General features: G+C 42.4%; 1 protein-coding gene across 8 annotated transcripts in view; it reads left to right on the top strand.

Annotated features, from left to right (window-relative positions):
* usp8 (ubiquitin specific peptidase 8) overlaps positions 1-24,688 on the top strand; it is a 51,687-nt gene that overhangs the window by 18,821 nt on the left and 8,178 nt on the right. For 7 of the 8 annotated variants that reach the window (XM_059953121.1, XM_059953120.1, XM_059953117.1 and 4 more), the window contains 12 exons: positions 1,655-1,778; positions 3,762-3,810; positions 4,694-4,862; positions 5,008-5,170; positions 6,890-7,034; positions 7,978-8,213; positions 8,462-8,992; positions 11,897-11,980; positions 13,115-13,195; positions 13,785-14,047; positions 14,445-14,657; positions 22,551-22,761. In XM_059953121.1, coding sequence (XP_059809104.1) covers positions 1,655-1,778; positions 3,762-3,810; positions 4,694-4,862; positions 5,008-5,170; positions 6,890-7,034; positions 7,978-8,213; positions 8,462-8,992; positions 11,897-11,980; positions 13,115-13,195; positions 13,785-14,047; positions 14,445-14,657; positions 22,551-22,761 — 2,269 coding nt within the window. The remainder of the gene's footprint in view (positions 1-1,654; positions 1,779-3,761; positions 3,811-4,693; positions 4,863-5,007; positions 5,171-6,889; positions 7,035-7,977; positions 8,214-8,461; positions 8,993-11,896; positions 11,981-13,114; positions 13,196-13,784; positions 14,048-14,444; positions 14,658-22,550; positions 22,762-24,688) is intronic. The other variant, XM_059953122.1, reaches the window with a different exon arrangement.

The raw sequence follows: 24,688 nt of genomic DNA, 5'->3' as shown, positions 1-24,688 counted from the left end.
TTCTGCATAACTTCCTCCACCTCCAACGGGATCCCACCACCAAGCACATTTTTCCCTCCACCCCACCCCCGCTTTCCGCAGGGATTGCTCCCTACGCCACTCCCTTGTCCATTCGTCCCCCCATCCCTTCCCACCAATCTCCCTCCCAGCCCTTACCCTTGTAAGCCAAACAAGTGCTACACCTGCCCTTACACTTCCTCCCTCACCACCATTCAGGGCCCCAGACAGTCCTTCCAGGTGAGGCGACACTTCACCTGTGAGTCAGCTGGTGTGGTATACTGCGTCCGGTACTCCTGGTGCGGCCTTCTATATATTGGTGAGACCCGATGCAGATTGGGAGACTTACGCTGAACACCTACGCTCTGTCCACCAGAGAAAGCAGGATCTCCCAGTGGCCACACATTTTAATTGTACGACCCATTCCCATTCTGATATGTCTATCCATGGCCTACTCTACTGTCAAGATGAAACCACACTCAGGTTGGAGGAACAACACCTTATATTCCATCTGCATAGCCTCCAACCTGATGGCATGAACATTGATTTCTTGAATTTCCTTAATGCCCCCCTCCCCTTCTTACCCCATCCCTTATTTATTTATGTATTATTTTTCCCCACCTTTTTTCTTAAAACATAGAAACATAGAAAATAGATGCAGGAGTAGGCCATTCGGCCCTTCGAGCCTGCACCGCCATTCAGTATGATCATGGCTGATCATCCAACTCAGAACCCTGTACCTGCTTTCTCTCCATACCCCCGATCCCTTTAGCCACAAGGGCCATATCTAACTCCCTCTTAAGTATAGCCAATGAACTGGCCTCAACTGTTTCCTGTGGCAGAGAATTCCACAGATTTACCACTCTCTATGTGAAGAAGTTTTTCCTTATCTTGGTCCTAAAAGGCTTCCGCTTTGTCCTTAAACTGTGACCCCTCGTTCTGGATTTCCCCAACATCGGAAACAATCTTCCTGCATCTAGCCTGTCCAATCCCTTTAGAATTTTATACGTTTCAATAAGATCCCCCCTCAATCTTCTAAATATTCTTTTCTCTCTCTGTCCCTCTCACAATCACTCCTTGCCTGTTATCCATCTCCCTCTGGTGCTCCCCTCCCCCTTTCTTTCTCCCTAGGCCTCCCGTCCCATGATCCTTTCCCTTCTCCAGCTCTATCCCTTTTGCCAATCAACTTTCCAGCTCTTAGCTTCATCCCTCCCCCTCCTGTCCTCCTATCATTTTGGATCTCACCTCCCCCTCCCACTTTCAAATCTCTTACTACCTCTTCTTTCAGTTAGTCCTGACGAAGGGTCTCGGCCAGAAACGTCGACTGTACTTCTTCCTATAGATGCTGCCTGGCCTGCTACATTCCACCAGCATTTTGTGTGTGTGTGTGTGTTGCTTGAATTTCCAGCATCTGCAGATTTCCTCGTTTTTGCATTCCATGGTCAAAGTCACTTTATCACATTTCTTCCCCATTCTGAACAACAACTCAACCTCTTGACAGTGTCTGCATGCTTTTCTACATTGAGTGTCTACCACATGATTGGTTGATTAAATATTTGCGTTAACAAGCAGATGTTCCTAATGAAGAGGCCACTTGGTGTATGTTGTTTGGTTAATTGTCTTTAAAAGTAATTCCACAATGTATTTTATCTGTTAGATACGAGGAAGCTGAAGTACGTAAGAAGCTTGAAGAAAATGATAGATTGCAAGAAGAGAAAAGCAAAGAGCAAGAAGGAGCAAAAAGCAAGGGGCAGGATAACAGCTTGACAGCAGCAATCAAGGTTAGCATTAAGAAAGGAAACTTACAGGTTTGAAACAACCCAAATAGAAATGAACTTATTACAAAAATCTTTAAAGGATAATGATAAATAGGTGTATCCCTGTCATCCCTTCAGCCAGCCCTGGCCAATCCAGGCACTCCTGTGTATCCCTGTCGTCCCTTCAGCCAGCTCTGTCCAATCGAGGCAGTTTTCCATCTTAAGTATGTTCAATAACTCCACTTCAATAGAGTGGAGTAAAGAATACCAAGGAGTCATCACCTCATGAGTGAATAAATTCTTTCTCATCGCAGTCTTAAATTGGGCAGCCTTTATTGTGAATATTCCCATTTGGGGAAATCATTCTCTTTGCATCCACCCTAACAATCCTACTCTCAGTGCTCAATTCTGGTCACCTCACCTCAAGATGGATATAACCATAATACATATAACAATCACAGCACGGAAACAGGCCATCTCGGCCCTCCTAGTCCGTGCCGAACTCTTACTCTCACCTAATCCCACCTCCCCGCACTCAGCCCATAACCCTCCACTCCTTTCCTGTCCATATACCTATCCAATTTTATCTTAAATGACACAACTGAACTGGCCTCTACTACTTCTACAGGAAGCTCGTTCCACACAGCTATCACTCTATTACTAAAGAAATACCCCCTCGTGTTTCCTTTAAACTTCTGTCCCCTAACTCTCAAATCATGTCCTCTCGTTTGAATCTCCCCTACTCTAAATGGAAACAGCCTATTCACGTCAACTCTATCTATCCCTCTCAAAATTTTAAATACCTCGATCAAATCCCCCCTCAACCTTTTACGCTCCAATGAATAGAGACCTAACTTGTTCAACCTTTCTCTGTAACTTAAGTGCTGAAACCCAGGTAACATCCTAGTAAATCGTCTCTGCACTCTCTCTAATTTATTGATCTCTTTCCTATAATTCGGTGACCAGAACTGCACGCAATATTCTAAATTTGGCCTTACCAATGCTTTGTACAATTTTAATATTGCATCCCAACTTCTGTACTCAATGCTTTGATTTATAAAGGCCAGCGTTCCAAAAGCCTTCTTCACCACCCTATCTACATGAGACTCCACCTTCAGGGAACTATGCACTGTTATTCCTAGATCTCTCTGTTCCTCTGCATTCCTCAAAGCCCTACCATTTACCCTGTATGTTCTATTTGGATTATTCCTGCCAAAATGTAGAACCTCACACTTCTCAGCATTAAACTCCATCTGCCAACGTTCAGCCCATTCTTCTAACCGGCATAAATCTCCCTGCAAGCTTTGAAAACCCACCTCATTATCCACACCACCTACCTTAGTATCATCTGCATGGTAGGCTGAATCTAATGTGTGCTGGGTTGGAGCACTGTCAGCTTGGATTGCTATCCACTATATAGTTAGTTATATCTCTTTGTAGGCACTCTATGCCTTCCTCATAACTTGCTAATGCAGTTATCAGCAGGAAATGTTGCTATCAGTCCCTACGTCTAAGATGTGAAATTGAATGTAAATCATTAAGGGCTCAGCATTGATCCCAGAAGTTACTGAAAATAACCTATTTATTCTCACGTGTCTTGGTGAGCCCGTTCCCCATCTGTCATATTGTTACCTCAAGTGTACATTTAGTTAATTAATCAGTAACTGTAAGAATCCATGTAGTTCACTAATGACCTTGAGAAGGAAATATAGTTCTCTAGTTTGACAAAGTGACTCCAGATCTGTGGAAAGTGTGTTTGGTCATCAATAGGTAAGCAATTAATGCAGTATGGGATGATTGGCATATGCTTTCCTAGCTCTCAATGCCTTGAAATAATAAAGAATATTGTTTGGGCATTAGGAAGCTGTATATTACTGCTGCTGAAGAGGAATATTGGAATACTTAACTGTAGATATTTTTTGTTAAATTGGGAAATGGAGTGGAACGTGTTATAAATATTTGGAATGTTAACCAGAAGTTTGTAAAGCTGCTTTTCATTTGTTTTAGGGGGACACGGTGTTAAGCAACATCAACGAATCCAGTACAGAGCACATCGGTGAGATTTCTATCATAACTTAAAAAAAGTTCACTGGACTGCTCAGCCCAAAGTGTCTGTGCCAGTTAAATGCCCATCACCCCTCCTTCATTCCATTAACATTCCCCTTAATACTAAACAAGTCAAAAAAAAAATCTCTTGCTCAGTCCTACCCTTGTGCTCTAAGCTTCCTACACAAATCACTGGCCAGCAAATACTGGCACCCCTGACCCTACATGTTAAGTGCTGAGTTCCGTGTATAGTTTTGGTGTCTCTGCAGTCAGCAGGTAGAATTAGTTGATGGGATATTTGTCTGAACAGCAAAACGCTGTAGATGCTGGGAATGTGAATAATAAATGGAAAATGCTAAATACCCAGGGGGTTAGGCAACATCAGCAAAGAAGGAGACGGTTAACAATCATTTCAGTGAATCCTACATTCTCAACCTAGTCTTCAACTGTCTAGGGAAAACAAATGCCCGAATTTTTTTTTAAATGAGCATATCTTTCAGGAAGGAGAAACAGCTCCTAATAACTTGGTGGAATAGGCTAAGGAATTAAGAGCATAAAGAACATAGAAGGCCTCAAATCTGTTCCACATTCCATATCAGGGTTCATCACCTCTTCTATGTAAGTTCACCTTTATCCCCAGTTCCCTGATCATTTATCTTTAAATACCCCAGTGATCTGCCTTAACTACCATCCAGGGTAGAAAGCATTGGTGATTCACCTACAGTTCTGAAGTGATCTGGCACTTTCTGATACAAGTGAAAAAAAACAAGCTATCTGAATGTTACTGGTCTGACATTCATCCAGAACGGTGTTTGTTTGTACATATTTCTGTTTTCCCATTGTCACTATTCTGACTGAATTAATTGTGTTTTATTTCTGTGTGTGGGGAACAGTTTTGTCTCGAGGAACAATCAGTGCAGAAAAGCTGTTTGCAATGTTGCAAGGTGAAAACACTAAGGTGATCATTATGGATGCTCGGAGCTCCAAGGATTACCGGGAATCTCACATTCATATGGCCAGGTCGTGCTGTATAAGTGTGCCAGAGGAAGCTATCAACCCAGGGTAGGAAATTCAGTCTAGTTAAAATAGGCAGCAAATGCTTCTGTAAAGTTTGATAAGACAGTTGAACACTGTTGGCTTTCATGAAGTTCTTTTTGTTCCTGTGTCTCATCTCCAAGTTAATATTGCTAAAAATTCTTTCCCTCAGCATCACTGTAAACCAGATAGAGTTGAAACTGCCAGAAGAATCAAAGGAGATGTGGCGAAAACGGCAGTGCGTTGATTACATTGTTTTGTTGGATTGGTTCAGTTCCATCAACCAAGTGAAAAGGGGAAGTGTTCTTCAAAGCCTCAAAGATGCACTTTACAAGGTTTGGAAATTGCTTGCAATATGCGCGGTGTAAGATTGGTTCATAACTCCATAAGATCATATGTCGTATGAGCAGAATTAGGCTATTTGGCCCATCAAGTATACTCAGCCATTCAATAATGGCTGATTTATTAACCCTCACAATTTCATTCTCCTACCTTCTCCCCATAACCTTTGATGACCTTACTAATTGAGGACATATCAACCTCTGCTTTAAATATACCCAATGACTTGGCTCCCACAGCCATTTATAGAAACATAGAAAACCCACAGCACAATACAGGCCCTTCGGCCCACAAAGTTGTGCTGAATGTGTCCCTACCTCAGAAATTACTAGGCTTACCTATAGCCCTCTATTTTTCTAAGCTCCATGTACCTATCCAAAAGTCTCTTAAAAGACCCTATTGTATCCGCCTCCACCATTGTTGCCAGCAGTCCATTCCACGCACTCACCACTCTGAGTAAAAAAACTTGCCTCTGACATCTCTCTACCTACTCCCCAGCACCTTAAACCTGTGTCCTCTTGTGGCAACCATTTCAGCCCTGGGAAAAAGCCTGACTATCCACATGATCAATACCTCTCATCATCTTATACACCTCTATCAGGTTACCTCTCATCCTCTGTTGCTCCAAGGAGAAAAGACCAAGTTCACTCAACCTGTTTTCATAAGGCATTCTCCCCAATCCAGGCAACATCCTTGTGAATCTCCTCTGCACCCTTTCTATGGCTTCCACATCCTTCCTGTAGTGAGGCGACCAGAACTGAGCACAGTACTCCAAGTGGGGTCTGACATTACCTCTTGGCTCCTAAATTCAATTCCATGATTGATGAAGGCCAATACACCATATGCCTTCTTAACCATAGAGTCAACCTGCGCAGGTGCTTTGAGCATCCTATGGACTCGGACCCCAAGATCCCTCTGATCCTCCACACTGCCAAGAGTCTTACTGTTAATAGTATATTCTGCCATCATATTTGACCTACCAAAATGAACCACGTGGCAATGAATTACACAGATTCACCATTCTCTGGCTAAGAAAAGTTCTTCAGCCATTTATGTTTCACTCGTTTTCAAGTAGTTCACCTTCATGACTGAGTGTAGTACTGATGCTGTAAGATTACAGAATGGCCCATCCAGGTGTAGCTGTCTCCCTGACACTTCTCCACATGGTCTCTAGTGCTGTCAACAATGACGGTTCATATCTGCACCTATTGCACACAGATAGGATGTTACGGGCTATGAATATCTCAGAATATCCTAATCACTGATTATGTATATATTTTTAAAATATGTTTTCTGTGGCAGCAGTATTGTGCAATACATTAAAAATATTGCTATAAATTGGAATCAGAAATATAAGAAACCATGCAAAAAGATGGAGGAAGGGAAGAAGCTGTTTCTAAAACATTGAGTGTGTGTCTTCAGGCTCTTCCTACCTCTTTGAGGGTAGCAATGTCTGAAGTGCATGAGGGTCCTTAATGATGGATGCCGCCTTCTTGAGGCATCAACTGTGGAAGATTTCCCTGATGGTGGAGAGGCTAGTGCCTACGATGGGGCTGGGAGAGTTTACTACCCTCTGCAGCTTTTTTCCGATCTTGTGCAGTGGAGCCTCCATAACAGATGGTGAATCTTTTGAAGCTCGGAACTTTTTCTTATGAAAGAATTGGGTGCATTAACTTGCCATGAGTGTTGAATTTTCTACTTTTTTTCTTGTGCAGTGGGATAGTCAAGTAATTGTTCAGAATGAACCAGTGGTATTGGAGGGTGGCTATGACAGCTGGCTTCTCTGCTACCCAATGTACACCACTAATCCCAAAGTGACTGCTCCAAAGGAAGAATCCTCTACAACTGTTCAAGTGTCCTGTAAGTATTTTTCTGCTTCCCAATTAACCCGACTATATAACATTCTTTAAAAAATGGCTGAAAACCTCTTGTAAGTTTGTTCTAAAGAATAAGCAGGATGTAGGCAATCCATTGCAGTGTATACTGCAATGGGAAGTATATGTCCAATGGGAAGTGGAGTGGGAAAACTTGCAAGTGATAATACATTTTCTGAGATGCATAAGATGTTTCAGCTTTGGCATTATCCTACAAATACAAGGTAATTCTTTTGGGTTGTTAGATCTCTATGTGTTGGCAAACAGCTGTGTTACATGGTAAGAGATGATACCTGAATATTTCTTGACAGGCATTCAATTGCACTACGCTCTAAGCCAGGGGTTCCCTACCTTTTTTTTTATGCCATAGACCCCGACCATTAACCAAAGGGTCTTTGGCTCTCAGATTAGGAACCCAATCTGGCTAAGATATTAAGCATTGGAAAATTCAGACAATATAAAGACATTAAATGCATCAAGTTAATAAATTCCTCTAAAGGAGAAAAGGTGGTGTGGTGGAAGCAGCTAGAGAAAATTCATTCGTGGTTATGCACGATTGGCTGATAGTTTTAGATGTGTTCTCACTTTCTCACCCACCCCTCATCAGTGCTTAAAGGTGTTAGCGTGGATCCATGGTTTCCCCTCTGGTACCTCTTCTGTGTACTGTGGAAGGTATTTGAGCCTTTCCCTGTAGGGGAATTACTGAATACTGATCAGAAATATGTGTGCAATTTTCTCCCCTACCTTCCCAAAGCAATAAGCTTTGAGGGCAACTGCAAGTTGTAGCTAATTTCAGCCTATAAGCACAGTGAGAATCAAAGTTCTTTCTTCAGACTGATAACTGGTTGTAGCACTGAAACTTCTAAGATTCATTGATTTAAAAAAAACTATATTTTTAATGAGAGTTGTGTCTATCATTTTACATACAGTGAATTTTAGTTACCCGTCCTTGGAGGAACCCCCTCCACCTTGCCCACCCTCTGGAGACCTCGATGAAGGGAAGGCTTTCCAAGAATTGGGAAGATTTAATGGAAGTTTATCTGAGCTAGATGCAACAACAAAAGAAGTCGGCATAGAAACAATGAATGTGCCTAATGGTGTACCTGGTTTGAAGGATCTAGCATCAACTGGTGGACACCCTGTTGCAGTGAAAAATATTCCTCAGGTATGTGTGCTAGAGGACGGTGTATTTAGGTATTATAAAACTCCTGCTCCCATGCTTCTGCAGTTTGGGGTTAAAAATGTGTAAAGAATTGCAGGTGCATTGTCTCAATGTTTGGATTAATACTTCGATTGTTGTGCTCTTTAGGAGTACAGGAGTTGAATAGTTTGGATATTCAGCATTTCTGTGGTTTTAAGTAAATGTTTTGGTAAGGTTCACAAGAGCAATTCTATTTTTATGCATTTGAACAGGTTGATCGAACTAATAAACCTACACTAAAAGTGCCAGAGAGGTCTAGTTCTGGTACAGAAAGTTTACCTGTTCACAATGGACCAGTAGTACCCGATCGGTCAACAAAGCCATGTGTGGAGCCCCAAAACCTGTTAACAGATGATGAAATAAGTCAGATCCATACTGAAGCAGCACTGATTAGCGAAAAGGCCAAAAAAGAAAAGGAACAGCGTGAACGAAGGCAGGAAGAGCAAAGAAAAAAGGAACAGTTAGATCAAGAAAAAGAACAGCGTGAGGAAGAAGCAAAGGTGCTTAAAATAAAAGCTGAGCAAGAGAAACAGAGCAAAGAATTCAAAGAACAAAAACAGGAACTGGAATACAAATGGCAGAAAGATGATGATGAAAGAAAACAATCAACAGAGCAAGTAAAGGAGTCTGTAGAAGAAAAAGGCAAAACTGAAAGTCCGATAAGAGAACAAGGGAATGTGAGGAAAGATGTACAGGAACAACCTGTACCTGAGCCAGAAGCTAGCAGCTCCAGAGGAAAGCAGGTACATCCATACTTGAAAATGTTGTATTGTGAAGGGAAAAACTAAACCAGTGCTGCTAGGGGCAATGTTATACTTTTAATGATAATTTAAATGTGTTACAACCATGCTCTTATAGTTTGGCTGAACTCATCTGCGTTTCTAAATTTTTGATTCCTTTTCTTTGTATCTACACCTTTGTAATTTGTTAATCTTTGTCCTACACATCTGCACTGTAATTTCACTTTGGCCTTCTGAATTTGGCTATAAACTGATTTTTGTCTTCTGGGTGATTTCCTCAGTTTTATTTAATTCATTTAATTTTTGACTGTTGAGACACTTGCCCTTAGCCTAACATATCTACTGACTACAGTACACTATGGAGATTAAAAGGACAGCACAGTGTCACAGCTAATCAAGGCATTGTTTCACAGCTCCAAAGAATTGGGTTGTGCCTAATCTCAGGTGCTGCCTATGTTCTCCCTATCACCACTTGGAATTCCTCCTAGGGTTCTGCTTTCCTCCCACCTCCCAAAGGCATCTGAGTTGGTAGGTTAATTGGCCACTACCTATTCCATAAAACCATAAACAATGAAGGAGCAGAACTAGCCCATTCAGCCCATCATAGCTGATTTGTTATCCCTGTAAACTCTGTTTTTCTGCCTTCTCCCTATAACCTTTGACTACCTCACTAATCAAGAACCTGTTGACCTATACTTTAAATATATCTGATGACCACAACTACCTGGGCAATGAATTCCACAGATTCATTATGCGGTGGCTAAAGAAATTTCTCCTCATCTCGGTTCTAAAGGGACATCCCTGCATTCTGAGGCTGTGCCATTCATTGTGTGTAGATGAATGGTAGAATTTGGGGGAATTTGTTGGAATGTGGAATGAAATTTTTTTTAATGCGATGAGCGCATTAATGGTGTAAGAGGTGATTGATGATTGGCATGGACTCAGTGGGTCATAGCACCAGTTTTTGTACATTCTTGTGAAAGCTCTGTACCATGGAAGACCTGCTTTTGTTTAGAATGTGACTGACATTTTTGGTTTCTGCACACACACTACTCCTGCTGACTGGAGTTGCTGAGCCAGAGGAACTGCATAAGCTTCTCCAGTCAATTCCCATTTTTAAACAACCTGTCATTCAAAATAGGGAATACGTGAGGATATAATCAGCTGTTTTGATGCTGTTGGACTTTTGAAACAAAGCTTCATACTGAGGAGAAGTTGGATTGTGTCTGGTGGAGTTGATATGAAATGCATTTTGGAGGGAACATCAGTGATCACATTTAGCCAGAGAGTGCCGTCCAGGCCAGTTAGTTTACTGAAAGCATTGATAAAGAAGGTGAGAGTAGAGACCAACAGAAAACAATGTGCAGCAGATTCTGGCCCCATGATTATATAACCATAGAACAATCACAGCTCGAAAACAGGCCATCTCGGCCCTCCTAGTCCGTGCCGAACTCTTAATCTCACCTAGTCCCACCTACCCGCACTCAGCCCATAACCCTCCACTCCTTTCCTGTCCATATACCTATCCAATTTTACCTTAAATGACACAACTGAACTGGCCTCTACTACTTCTACAGGAAGCTCATTCCACACAGCTATCACTCTCTGAGTAAAGAAATACCCCCTCGTGTTTCCCTTAAACTTTTGCCCCCTAACTTTCAAATCATGTCCTCTTGTTTGAATCTCCCCTACTCTCAATGGAAACAGCCTATCCACGTCAACTCTATCTATCCCTCTCAAAATTTTAAATACCTCGATCAAATCCCCCCTCAACCTTCTACACTCCAATGAATAGAGACCTAACTTGTTCAACCTTTCTCTGTAACTTAAGTGCTGAAACCCAGGTAATATCCTAGTAAATCTTCTCTGCACTCTCTCTAATTTATTGATATCTTTCCTATAATACAGTGACCAGAACTGTACACAATATTCCAAATTTGGCCTTACCAATGCCTTGTACAATTTTAACATTACATCCCAAATTCTGTACTCAATGCTCTGAAAAGCCTTCTTCACCACCCTATCTACATGGGACTCCACCTTCAGGGAACTACGCACTGTTATTCCTAGATCTCTTTGTTCCTCTGCATTCCTCAATGCCCTACCATTTACCCTGTATGTTCTATTTGGATTATTCCTGCCAAAATGTAGAACCTCACACTTCTCAGCATTAAACTCCATCTGCCACCGTTCAGCCCATTCTTCTAACTGGCATAAATCTCCCTGCAAGCTTTGAAAACCTACCTCATTATCCACAACACCACCTACCTTAGTATCGGCATACTTACTAATCCAATTTACCACCCCATCATCCAGATCATTTATGTATATTACAAACAACATTGGGCCCAAAACAGATCCCTGAGGCACCCCGCTAGTCACCGGCCTCCATCCCGATAAACAATTATCCACCACATTATGCATTATACAGAGTCCTGGCCTGGTCCCATTCCTCTGCTGCCAGTGGTGTTGCATTCTGTGGGTGGGTTGTTTGAAATGAGTTTGGTTTTATAAAAACAGTTAAAAGATTTCCCTAATTCGAAGCTGTGCCCTGGCAAGGGAGATGGGAGCTGTTCAATTTCATGTGATTGGTCTTAAGTTTATTTCAAAAATTGAAATTAGTGATATCTATTACTTTCTGATGTCCTAGAAAGGAAAGGTGATAAATTTGGCAGTTTTAGACAGAAGGTACAACCAGTGAGGAAGAAGATGTTGTACTTTTGTGCAGGGAAGTTAGGTGAAACCTGATGCTGCCTAAAATAGTAATTCCTGATTTAGAAGTTGATGCAGACCTGTGAGATGTAGCACATGCTTGTTGGTTGCAGGAAGGAGTATTCGGTGTACATGCATGTTTTAATAAAAGTGACCGACATAAATTGGTTTATATTGAACTATTTCTGCATTCAGGCACAGCAGCAAGACCTTGGTGAAAAGAGACAGGAAAGTGGAGGCCTGCAATCAACAGTGTTGAAAGAGAATGATAGAACAAATGTAAGCAATTCATAGTGAAACCTACCCCTATCTAGTCTGATATGAACCACAATGTTCCTTCTGTGTCCCACTGAGCAGTGCATGTCAGTAATAAACGTTCCTGAATTTGGTTCTTAACAATATCTATTTCCTCTGACATGAAGTAAATTGAATAGGTTTAGGCTGTTCACCCCAGAGGGAGATTAAAGGAAGATATATTTTCAAAATGAGAATTTTGTTTGCAGTACATACGTGGAAAAACCCTCATTGCTTAGTGGATGATTAACCAATGGTGTTTAATTAACCAGAGGCTGCATGAGCGTAACTGCCTGAAGTTCCTCTGCATTGTTTCATGATACTGAGACCTCTGTGTGGTTTATAAAGAAAATTCTTCATACACTCTTTGGGGGAGAAAATAACTTGCTTTATTTTGAAGCATTCAGTTTTGCAGTCAGGGAGACAACTGTCTAATTCCACTCTCATAAGCCAATGTTGAATCCAGTTTACTAGCACATCCTGAAATTCCCGTGAAAGACCTTGTCAAAGGCCGTGCTAAAGTCCATGTAGACAACATACGCTGCCTTTCCTTCCATTAGGTTTTTTGGTGACCTTCTCGAAAAACTCTTTTAAGATTGGCTAGACATAACTTACCACAAATAAAGACATGTTGACTATCTATAATCAGGCTCTATATATCCAAATACTTGTATATTAAGCCCCATATAATAATTTACCCACTACTGAGGTCAGGCCCACCCACCTGTGACTTCCTAGCTTAATTTTAGAGCCTTTTTTAAACAATGGAACAACATTGGTTATCCTCTTCCTCTGGCATCTCACCTGTGGCTAAGGATATTTTAAATATCTTAGCAGGGCCCCTGCAATTTCCGCACTAGCTTCCCATGAGGTCTGAGGATGCACAATCTTGGCTCTGAGCAGTGAATAGAGTCCCAATGTGAGCATTGTCCATCCACGTTCTGATAATTTGTCGTTGCCGTTCAAAGCTTGTTTTTATATTCCATTCACCCATTTTGCAATCCCTAGCACTTCAAAACCATGGGTACAGCAGTCATCAAAGGCAGTATTCTGTGATGTCCTGGTGTTCACTTTGCACGGTTGTTGAGATTATTTTCCTTTATAACATTTTTAATGTAGGAACCTAGAGAAGTGTTAACCAGAGCAAGAAGTGAAGAAATGGGTCGGACTGTTCCGGGTTTGCCACAGGGATGGATGAAGGTATAGTTGACTTCTTTTGGCCTGTGAAGTTTAAAATTAGCTGGATATTCTTCCCTGTCATTAAGTTGCTTTTCTTCCTAATTAAGTGAAAAAGCCCTTTAACTTAGAGAAAGAAGTGAATTACACAATACTTATTGACTGCCATTTTCTCAGTGTGTCTGAATTTCTTCAGGTACATGCATAACATGGGTACCTGCTAGGCTTTACCCAGCCAGACTTTTACACACAGTAGAGATAGGGCTCGGTGTGTAAGTCTTAAAGGGGTCTTTTAAACCTGTTTGAAACTGAAATACAGATAGCAGTGTTTAATTGTATGGAGATTAGTCTTGGAACTGGGAAGCTAGGGCCAGCTGAGTTACACATGTAAACTGTAACCAATCCAGTTATCCAGTTCAGTTATTTCTGTAATGTAAAACATCACACTTTTATAAAACAAGTGACTAGTTAATGCTATTTTATTAAATTTATTTAATATTACTGCATGTTCTAGAAGATTAGATTTACAAATTTTTCCTTTGCTATTCTGATAAGAAGGAACAAATCTCAGCTTCTTGTGTACTATTTTCACGTTGACTTTGTTCCTTCTCAGTTTCTTGATGTGGTAACTGGAACCTATCGATACTATCATTCACCAACCAACTCTGTTCACATGTACCCACCTGAAATGGTACCATCGATCACACCGCCTGCAACTCCTCCGACCCACAAAGCCAAACCACAAAGTGTAACTGATGCTGACGTTCCCAAACTGAAACGTTCCTACTCCTCGCCAGATATTGCTCAGGCGATTCATGACGAGCAGAGCAAGGTGAAAACAACCAAACCAGTGCCCACAGTCAACCGGGAAACAAAGTAGGTTGCTTTTTAATCTTCCAAGCTATTTTGTATGTGTCAGTATATTTATTTAGTGCATTTTATGTCGTGCTTTGTTACCTCTGACTTGCTCCCAGACCTTTGTCATGGACCTTCCAGATCTAACATCCAATATAAACATATTCCCATTCCTCCATCCCACTCCTGGGCTTAAGGCTCCTATAAGATTATTGTATGCTCAATTATGTTATGCGTGCAATTCGATCATAATTATACATGTTGCAGTGTCGAGATTCTCTTCAATAATCAATAATAAAAGCTTTGTTTGCAACAATTTGTGTTTTGGACCAATCACAGATATAACAGAGGTGGAGTGTAAGTTAGGTGATGCACTATTCTTGGTCCTAAATTAACTGAGATGTTTGCATCTTTTCAGACCCTCTGTTTGCAGCAAAACAGAAATCTCAAGCCCTTCTGCTTCTCAAATTCGAAACCTGAACCCAGTGTATGGAGGTCTGGGCCGAGCCCTGACAGGACTGCGCAACCTGGGCAACACCTGCTATATGAACTCCATCTTGCAGTGTTTGTGCAACACCCCACGGCTAGCTGAGTACTTCAATAAAAATTGTTACCAGCGAGATATAAACAGGTAATTGTCTCATTTGTTGACAGGATCACAAATCAAGTTCAATGGTCAGGAATCCTGTGTTGCAAAACTCCAAAACATTGGTAGGTCAAATATGATAGCAGAATATAGCATAAATGGTAAGACTCTTGGCAGTGTGGAGGATCAGAAGGATCTTGGGGTCCGAGTCCATAGGACGCTCAAAAGCTCCTACACAGGTTGACTCTGGGGTTAAGAAGGCATATGGTGTATTGGCCTTCATCAATCGTAGGACTGAGTTTAAGAGCCAAGAGTTGCAATGTTGCAGCTATGTAGGACCCTGGTCAGACCCCACTTGGAGTACTGTGCTCAGTTCTGGTCGCCTTACTACAGGAAGGACATGGAAACCATAGAAAGGGTGCAGGGGAGATTTACAAGGATGTTGCCTGGATTGGGGAGCATGTCTTATGAGAATAGGTTGAGTGAACTCAGCCAACTCTTATCACAGACATAAGGCTTACTAGTCTGTAATTATCTGGACTATCCCTACTACCTTTTTTAAACAAAGGGACAACATTCGCTTCCCTCAAATCCTCCGGCACCATTCCTGTGGACAACAAGGACATAAGGATCCTAGCCAGAGGCTCAGCAATCTCTTCCCTTGCCTCGTGGAGCAGCCTGGGGAATATTCTGTCAGGCCCCGGGGACTTATCCGTCCTAATGTATTTTAGCAACTCCAACACCTCCTCTCCCTTAATATCAACATGCTTCAAAACTTCAATCTCACTCATATTGTCCTCACTGTCATCAAGTTCCCTATCATTGGTGAATACCGAAGAGAAGTATTCATTGAGGAATACTCACTTGCTCACTTCCACAGCTTCGAGGCACATCTTCCCACCTTTATCTCTAATTAGTCCTACCTTCACTCCTGTCATCTTTTTGTTCTTCACATAATTGAAGAATGCCTTGGGGTTTTGCTTTACCGTACTCGCCAAGGCCTTCTCATGCCCCCTTCTTGCACTTCTCAGTCTCTTCTTAAGCTCCTTTCTTGCTACCCTGTATTCCTCAATAGCCCCATCTGATCCTTGCTTCCTAAACCTCATGTATGCTGCCTTCTTCCACCTGACTAGATTTTCCACTTCACTTGTCACCCATGGTTCCTTCACCCTACCATTCTTTAACAAGAATGTAAGTTAGAATGTAGGTTAGAATTCTTCAACTTCCCTGGAACAAGGTCCAATTGTCCAGAAACATGAAGCCCTCCCTTCTACACCAAGTCCTTAGCCACATATTTAGCTGTATTATCTTACTATTTCTAGCCTCACTAGCATGTGGCACTGGTAGCGATCCTAAGATTGCAGCCCCGGAGGCCCTGTCCTTCAACTTTGCACCTAACTCCCTAAACTCTCTTTGCAGGACCTCCTCCTTCTTCCTAACAACTTCATTGGTCCCTACATGGACCATGACATCTGGCTGCTCACCCTCCCTCTTGAGAATACAGAGAACTCGATTCGAGATATCGTGGACTCTGGCACCAGGGAGGCAACAGACCATCCGGGATTCTCGATCTCTCCCACAGAACCTCTTATCTGACCCCCTAACTATTGAATCCCCTATCACTACTGCTCTCTTCTTTTCCCTCCTTCCCTTCTGAGCTGAGAGTCCAGTCTTTGTGCCAGGTGTAGTCATCAGGGACGATTGTGCTCACCCTGACTTCCCACGTACTGCAAATGGAGCACCCGACTGCCCTAACTGCTGCCTCCATTACCTACTTCTAAGCTAATTAGATTAATTAAAGGAGCTTACCTGGCCTTACCTCACTGGGAGCAAGCTCGTCCTCAGCCTCTGCTCGCCAAAGCCTCTCGAGCCTACTCTACTTCCTACTCTGTCTCCCACTACTCTGTCACCCGCTCCTCCAATGCCTGCACTGTTAATTTGCTCACTTCTTAAACTCTCCCGCTGTCTCACAGGCCGACCTTCATGCGCTTGCGCAGTCATGCCCCATTCAAACTGCCAAAGAAATTACCTTCCCCCTCTCAATCCACTCGTTTTTTAAAATCTCCCATTGTCTCATAGGCCAACCTTCACGCGCTTGCATAGTCGTGCCCCATTGGCATAATTTATGCCAATAAAAAGTATTCACCCTCCCTTGAAAGCTTTCATCTTTTATTGTTTTATAACATTGAATCACAGTGGATTTAATTCGGCTTTTTTGACACACTTACAGAAAAATACTCTTTCGTGTTAAAATGAAAACAGGTCTCTACAAAGCGATCTAAGTTAATTACAAGTATAAAACACAAAGTAATTGATTGCGTAAGTATTCACCTCCTTTAATATAACAAACAAAATTAACACTGGAGCAGCCAAAAGGTTTTTGTAGTCACATAATTAGTTAAATGGAGATCACCTGGTGCAGTCAAGGTGTTTCAATATAGTAAAATTACACCTGTATCTGAAAGATCCAACTGCTGGTCAGTCAGAAATCTGGCAAAAACTACACCATGAAGACAAAAGAACACTCCAAGCAACTCCGCGAAAAGGTTATTGAAAAGCACAAGTCAGAAGATGGATGCAAGAAAATTTCTTAGCCACTGAATATCCCTTGGAGTACAGTTAAGTCAATTATCAAGAAATGGAAAGTTGTAAATCTGCCTAGAGCAGGCTGTCTTCTAAAACTGAGTGACCATTTAAGAAGGGGCCAAGTGAGAGAGGCCACCAAGAGACCTATGACAACTCTGGCGGTGTTACAAGTTTTAGTGGCTGAGATGGAAGAGACTGCGAATGCAACAACTGTTGCCCAGGTGCTTCACCAGTTGGAGATTTATGGGAGAGTGGCAAAGAGAAAGCCATTGTTGGGGGAAAAAAACTTATTTGAAATCTCAGCTAGAGTTTGCCAGAAGGCATGTGGGAGGCTTTGAAGTCAGCTGGAAGAATCTTGTATGGTCAAATGAAACTAGAATTGAGTTATAGACAATAGGTGCTGGAGTAGGCCCTTCGAGCCAGCACCGCCATTCACTGTGATCATAGCTGATCATCCACAATCAGTAACCCGTTCCTGCCTTCTCCCCATATCCCTTGACTCTGCTATCTTTATCTCTTTCTTGAAAGCATCCAGAGAATTGGCCTCCACTGCTTTCTGAGGCAGAGCATTCCATAGATTCACAACTCTGGGTGAAAAAGTTTTTTCTCAATTCTGTTCTAAATGGCCTACCCTTATTCTTAAACTGTGGCCTCTAGTTCTGGACTCACCCAACATCGGGAACATGTTTCCTGCCTCTAGCGTGTCCAATCCCTTAATAATCTTAAATGTTTCAATCAGATCCCCTGTCGTCCGTCTAAATTCCAGTGTATACAAGCCCAGTCGCTCCAATCTTTCAACACCCCCGCCATCCCAGGAACCAACCTCGTGAACCTACACTGCACTCCCTCAATAGCAAGAATGGCCTTCCTCAAATTTGGAGACCAAAACGGAACACAATACTCCAGGTGTGGTCTCACCAGGGCCCTGTACAACTGCAGAATGACCTCTTTGCTCCTATACTCAACTCCCCTTGTTATGAAGGCCAACATTCTATTAGCTTTCCTCACTGCCTGCTGTACCTGAATGCTTACTTTCAATGACTGATGAACAAGGACACCCAGATCTCGTTGTACTTCCTCTTTTCCTAACTTGACACCATTCAGATAGTAATCTGCCTTCCTGTTCTTGCCACCAAAGTGGATAACCTCACATTTATCCACATTAAACTGCATCTGCCGTGCATCTGCCCACTCACCCAACCTGTCCAATTCACCCTGCATTCTCTAACATCATCCTCATATTTCACACTGCCACCCAGCTTTGTGTCTTCTGCAAATTTGCTAATGTTACTTTTAATCCCTTCATCTAAATCATTAATGTATATTGTAAATAGCTGCGGACCCAGGACCAAGCCTTGTGGTACCCCACTAGTCACTGCCTGCTATTCTGAAAAGGACCCATTAATCCCTGCACTTTGTTTCCTGTCTGCCAACCAATTTTCTATCTATGTTAGTACCCTACCCCCAATACTATGTGCTCTAATTTTGCTCACTAATCTCCTATGTGGGACCTTATCAAGGGCTTTCTGAAAGTCCAGGTAGACTACATCCACTGGCTCTCCCTTGTCCATTTTTATAGTTACATCCCCAAAAAAGTTCCAGAAGATTAGTCAAGCATGATTTCTCCTTTGTAAATCCATGCTGACTCGGACCGATCCTGTTACTGCTATCCAAATGTGCCATTATTTCCTCTTTTATAATTGACTCCAATATCTTCCTCACCACTGACGTCTGGCTAACTGGTCTATAATTCCCTGTTTTCTCTCTCCCTCCTTTCTTAGAAAGTGGGATAACATTAGCTATCCTCCAATCCTCAGGAACTGATCCTGAATCTATAGAACATTAGAAAATGATTATCAATGCATCCACAATTTCTAGAGCCACCTCCTTAAGTACCCTGGGATGCAGACCATCAGGCCCTGCGGATTTATCAGCCTTCAGTCCCATCAGTCTACCCAACACCATTTTCTGCCTAATGTGAATTTTCTTCAGTTCCTCCATTACCCTAGGTCCTCTGGCCACTATTACATCTGGGAGATTGATTGATTGTCTTCCCTAGTGAAGACAGATCCAAAGTACCTGTTCAACTCGTCAGCCATTTTCTTGTTCCCCATAATAAATTCACCCGTTTCTGCCTTCAAGGGCCCAACTTTGGTCTTAACTAATTTTTTCCTCTTCACATACCTAAGGAAGCTTTTAATATCCTCCTTTATTATATTCTTGGCTAGCTTACATTCAAACCTCATCTTTTCTCCCCGTATTGCCTTTTTAGTAATCTTCTGTTGCTCTTTAAAAGTTTCCCAATCCTCTGGCTTCCCACTCATCTTTACTATGTTATACTTCTCTTTTATTTTTATATTGTCCTTGACTTCCCTTGTCAGCCACGGTCACCCCCTACTTCCCTTAGAATCTTTCTTCCTCTTTGGAATGAACTGATCCTGCACCTTCTGTATTATTCCCAGAAATACCTGCCATTGTTCCACTGTCATCTCTGCTAGGGTATCCTTCCAGTCAACTTTGGCTAGTTCCTCCCTCATGGCTCCATAGTCCCCTTTGTTCAACTGTAATACTGACACTTCCAATTTTCCGTTCTCCCTCTCAAATTGTAGATTAAAACTTATCATATTATGGTCACTACCTCCTAATGGCTTCTTTACCTTGAGATCCCTTATCAAATCCATTTTGTTACACAACACTAGATCCAGAATTCCCTTCTCCCTGGTAGGCTCCAGTACAAGCTGCTCTAAGAATCCATCTCGGATGCACTCCACAAACTCCCGTTCTTGGGGTCCAGCACCAGCCTGATTTTCCCAGTCTACCTGCATGTTGAAATCCCCCATTACAACTAATTTTAGCTCTTGATTCAACTTGCACCCTATATCCAGGCTACTATTTGAGGGCCTGTAGATAACTCCCATTAGGGTCTTTTTGCCCTTACAATTTCTCAGTTCTATCCATACTGATTCTACATCTCCTGATTCTATGTCACCCCTCGCAAGAGACTGAATTTCATTCTACACCAGCAGAGCCACTTCACCACCTCTGCCCACCTGTTTGTCCTTTCGATAGGATGTATATCCTTGAATATTCATTTCCTAGCCCTGGTCCTCTTGCAGCCATGTCTCTGTTATTCTTAACTCATACTTGCCAATTTCCAACTGAGCCTCAAGCTCATCCACTTTATTTCTTATACTTCGTACATTCATATATAATACTTTTAATCCATTACTTCCCTCGCTTCTCACATTGATCCTTATTGCACCTGGCCATACTCTCTGATCCTTTCCTGAGCTTTCTGCCCCATCAATTCTGTTGACTTTCTTAACTTTTCTTATTCTCTCTTTCCCTTTAACTCCATCCTTATATTTCCAGTTCGTCTCCTCTCCCCCCCCCCCCCCATTAGTTTAAACACACACATGTATCAGTGGCAAACCTGCCTGCCAGAATGCTGATCCCCTGCCTGTTAAGGTGCAACCCGTCCCTTTTGTACGATTTATCCTTATCCCAAAACAGATCCCAGTGGTCTAAGAATCTAAAACCCTGCTTGCCACACATTGAGATCCCATATCTCCCTGTTCCTGCCCTCACCAGCACAAGGAACTGGAAGCAAACCGGAGATAACCACCCTGGAGGTCCTGCTTTTTAGCCTTCTTCTGAGTTCTCTGAAGTCATGCTGCAGAATTTCTTTCCTCTTCTTCGCAACATCATTTGTGCCAACATGTGCACTACCACTTCTGGCTGTTCACCTTCACCCTTGAGGATGCCCTGCAGTCGATCCATGGCATCCTGGATCCTGGCTCCAGGGAGGCAACACACCATCCTTAAATCCCGCAGAAACTCCTTTCTGTACCTCTCACTATGGAGTCCCCTACTACCTCTGCTCTGCCTGACGTCTGTCTCTTTGGCTTTGCTTCAGTGCCAACTTTTGACTCGCAGGCCTGTCCGCCTCTCAGACTGGCAGTGTCTTCTGTCCCAACAGCTTCCAAGAAGGGTGAACCTGTTTTCAAGAGGCTCATCCCCCGGGGTCTCCTGTACTCCAAGCATCAATCCCTTCCTCATCGTTGCCCCTGTTCTCTCCTCCGGTATCTTCGGTGTAACGATCTCGCTGTAGGTCCTGTCCAGAAAACTCTCATTTTCCCAGATGAACCTGAGGTCATCCAGTTACCTCTCCATTTCCCCAACACGGTCCTTCAGGAGCTGAACCTGGACACGCTTTTCACAGTTGTAGCAGCCGGAGGCGCCATCAGTGTCCCTAACCTCCCACAACAGTTTACCCGTTATCTCTTCACCACCTCTCACCCTCTCCAACTGTGGCGTAGTCTCCTCCCTCAGCCTCCTCGCCGAAGACTCTCGAGCCAAAGACTCGCACTTTCCTCACAAGGCACTTCCCTTGTCAAGGCCACTCCCTGAGTCAAAGCCTCAAAGCTCCACTCCTTTACTGGCCACTTTCCACTTTTTTGGCCATCAAGACTAAATGCTATGTTTGGCGAAAGCCAAACACCACACATCATTAAAAACACACCATCCCTACCAAGAAGCATGGTGGTGGCTGCATCATGCTGTGGAGATGCTTCACTGCAGCAGGCCCTGGAGGTCTTGTGAAGGTAGACAGTAAAATGAATGCAGCAAAATACAGGGAAATCCTGGAGAAAAAACTGATGCAGTCTGCAAAAGAACTGCAACTTGGAGAAGATTTGTTTTTCAGGAAGACAATGACCCCAAGCATAAAGCCAAACCTACACAGGAATGGCTTAAACACAACAAAGTTAGTGAGCTACTGAAGGGTTTTGTCCCAAGACATCGACTGTACTTTTTTCCATTAATGCTGCCTGGCCTGCTCCAGCATTTTGTATGTATTGCATGGATGTCCAGCATCTGCTGATTTTCTCTTGTTTCAAAGTTAATGTCCTGGAGTGGCCAGGTCAAAGTCCAAACATCAAATCTAATTGAGAACGATCTTCATGCAATTTGACAAGAGTTTGAGCAGTTTTGTAAGGAAGAATGGGGGAAAATTGCAGTCCAGATCTGCAAATCTGATAGGGACATACCTGCACACCCAAGGCTGTAATTGCTGCCAAAGGTGTGTCTACCAAATACTAACTTGAACGGGGTGAGTAATGATGCAAGTCAATTATTTTGTGTTAAATAATTGTAATAAATTTAGACCAGATTGTATTTTGTTTTTACTTTGACACAAAAGAGGCTCTTCTGTTATCAGTGTCAAAAAAGCCAAATTAAAACCACTGTGATTCAATGCTGTAAAACAATAAAACATTAAAACTTCCAAAGGGGTGAATATTTTTATAGGCACTCTGTATAATGAATAATTGTGATATATATTTCTTCTTGTAGATCAAACATTCTTGGCCATAAAGGTGAAGTGGCTGAAGAGTTTGGTATAATAATGAAGACTTTGTGGTCAGGACAATACAAATGCATCAGTCCACGAGACTTCAAGGGTCGCATAGGAAAAATAAACGATACGTTTGCAGGATACGTACAACAGGATTCCCAGGAGCTGCTCCTGTTCCTTATGGATGGTCTTCATGAAGATCTAAACGAAGTAAGATGTGACACCACACTGTGTGTGCAAGGCAGAGATTCCTTGTCTGTTAGTGAATTATACCATTTGTGATGTAATTTTGCTAATGTGTAGGTTTCAATACAGAGCAGAGCTCTACATAGAAAGCTGAAGTACAGATCGGGTATAACTGATTACAAAATTACATTCTGTGGGTCTAAAGCTGAGGTACAGATTGGTTATAACTGATTACAGAATTACATTCTGTGGGTCTAAAGCTGAGGTACAGATTGGTTATAACTGATTACAGAATCACATTCTATTGATCTAAAGTTAAGGTACAGATTGCGTGTAACTGATTACAGAATCACATTCTGGGGTCTAAAGCTGAGGTACAGATTGGGTGTAACTGATTACAGAATAGCATCATATCCTTCCTCACTGTACTTCCTCAGAAGGCTGGCGTCATTCAGTGTTTGTAGTGAGATGCTGAAGATGTTCTATCGGTCAGTTGTGGAGAGCGCCCTCTTCTTTGTGGTGGCGTGCTGGGGAGGCAGCATTAAGAAGAGGGACGCCTCACGTCTTAATAAGCTGGTAAGGAAGGTGGGCTCTGTTGTGGGCACAGAACTGGAGAGTATGACATCGGTGGCAGAGTGGAGGGCGCTGAGTAGGCTACGGTCAATCATGGAAAACCCTGAACATCCTCTGCACAGCACCATCCAGAGACAGAGAAGCAGCTTCAGCGGCAGGTTGCTGTCAATGCAATGCTCCTCAGACAGGATGAAGAGATCATTACTCCCCAATGCCATTCGGCTCTACAATTCAACCACCAGGGGCAAGACATGTTAAGTGCCGGGGTTAGGACTGAGCTTAAGTTACCACTCAATGCACTTTAGTAAACTATTTAAGAACTTTTTAAAAGCTATTTATTAATGCTTTTTGGGAGGGTGATTTTAGATGCATATCATATTTATACTGAGTTAAATACTGCATGTAATTAGTTTTGCTACAATAAGTGTATGGGACACTGGAAAAATGTTGTATTTCCCCTTGGGGATAAATAAAGTATCTATCTATCTATATCCTTTGGGCCTAAAGTATAAAACAGTGGATTTTTCTGACCAAGGACCAGTCACACTATAAATGAATGGCATTACAGTCTTGGGAGGCTAAATAGCTTACTATTTCTGATGCAAGTTGTTCTCCAAGCTGCATACCAGGCATCTGAAATGAAGGGTATTGTTATGTAGGCCTAGCAATATAGTGACTTTGTAGGTGGCGTTGTGGATAATGAGGTAGGTTTTCAAAGCTTGCAGAGAGATTTAGGGCAGTTAGAAGAGTGGGCTGAACGATGGCAGATGGAGTTTAATGCTGATAAGTGTGAGGTTCTACATTTTGGTAGGAATAATCCAAATAGGACATACGTGGTAAATGGCAGGGCATTGAGGAATACAGTAGAACCGAGTGATCTAGGAATAATGGTGCATAGTTCCCTGAAGGTGGAATATCATGTGGATAGGGTGGTGAAGAAAGCTTTTGGTATGTTGGCCTTTATAAATCAGAGCATTGAGTATAGGAGTTGGGATGTAATGTTAAAATTGTACAAGGCATTGGTGAGACCAAATTTGGAGTATTGTGTACAGTTCTGGTCACCAAATTATAAGAAAGATGTCAACAAAATAGAGAGAGTACAGAGAAGATTTACTAGAATGTTACCTGGGTCTCAGCACCTAAGTTACAGGGAAAGATTGAACAAGTTAGGTCTTTATTCTTTTGAGCATAGAAGGTTGAGGGGGGACTTGACAGAGGTATTTAAAATTATGAGGGGAATAGATAGAGTTGACGTGGATAGGCTTTTTCCATTGAGAGTAGGGGAGACTCAAACAAGAGGACATGAGCTGAGACTTAGGGGGCAAAAGTTTAAGGGTAACATGAGGGGGAATTTCTTTACTCAGAGTGGTAGCTGTGT

This window comes from Hypanus sabinus, chromosome 28 (assembly GCF_030144855.1).
Source record: "Hypanus sabinus isolate sHypSab1 chromosome 28, sHypSab1.hap1, whole genome shotgun sequence".
Lineage (NCBI taxonomy): Eukaryota > Metazoa > Chordata > Chondrichthyes > Myliobatiformes > Dasyatidae > Hypanus > Hypanus sabinus.
Note: the sequence above shows the minus strand (reverse complement) of the source record. Positions and strands in the feature narration are given on the sequence as shown.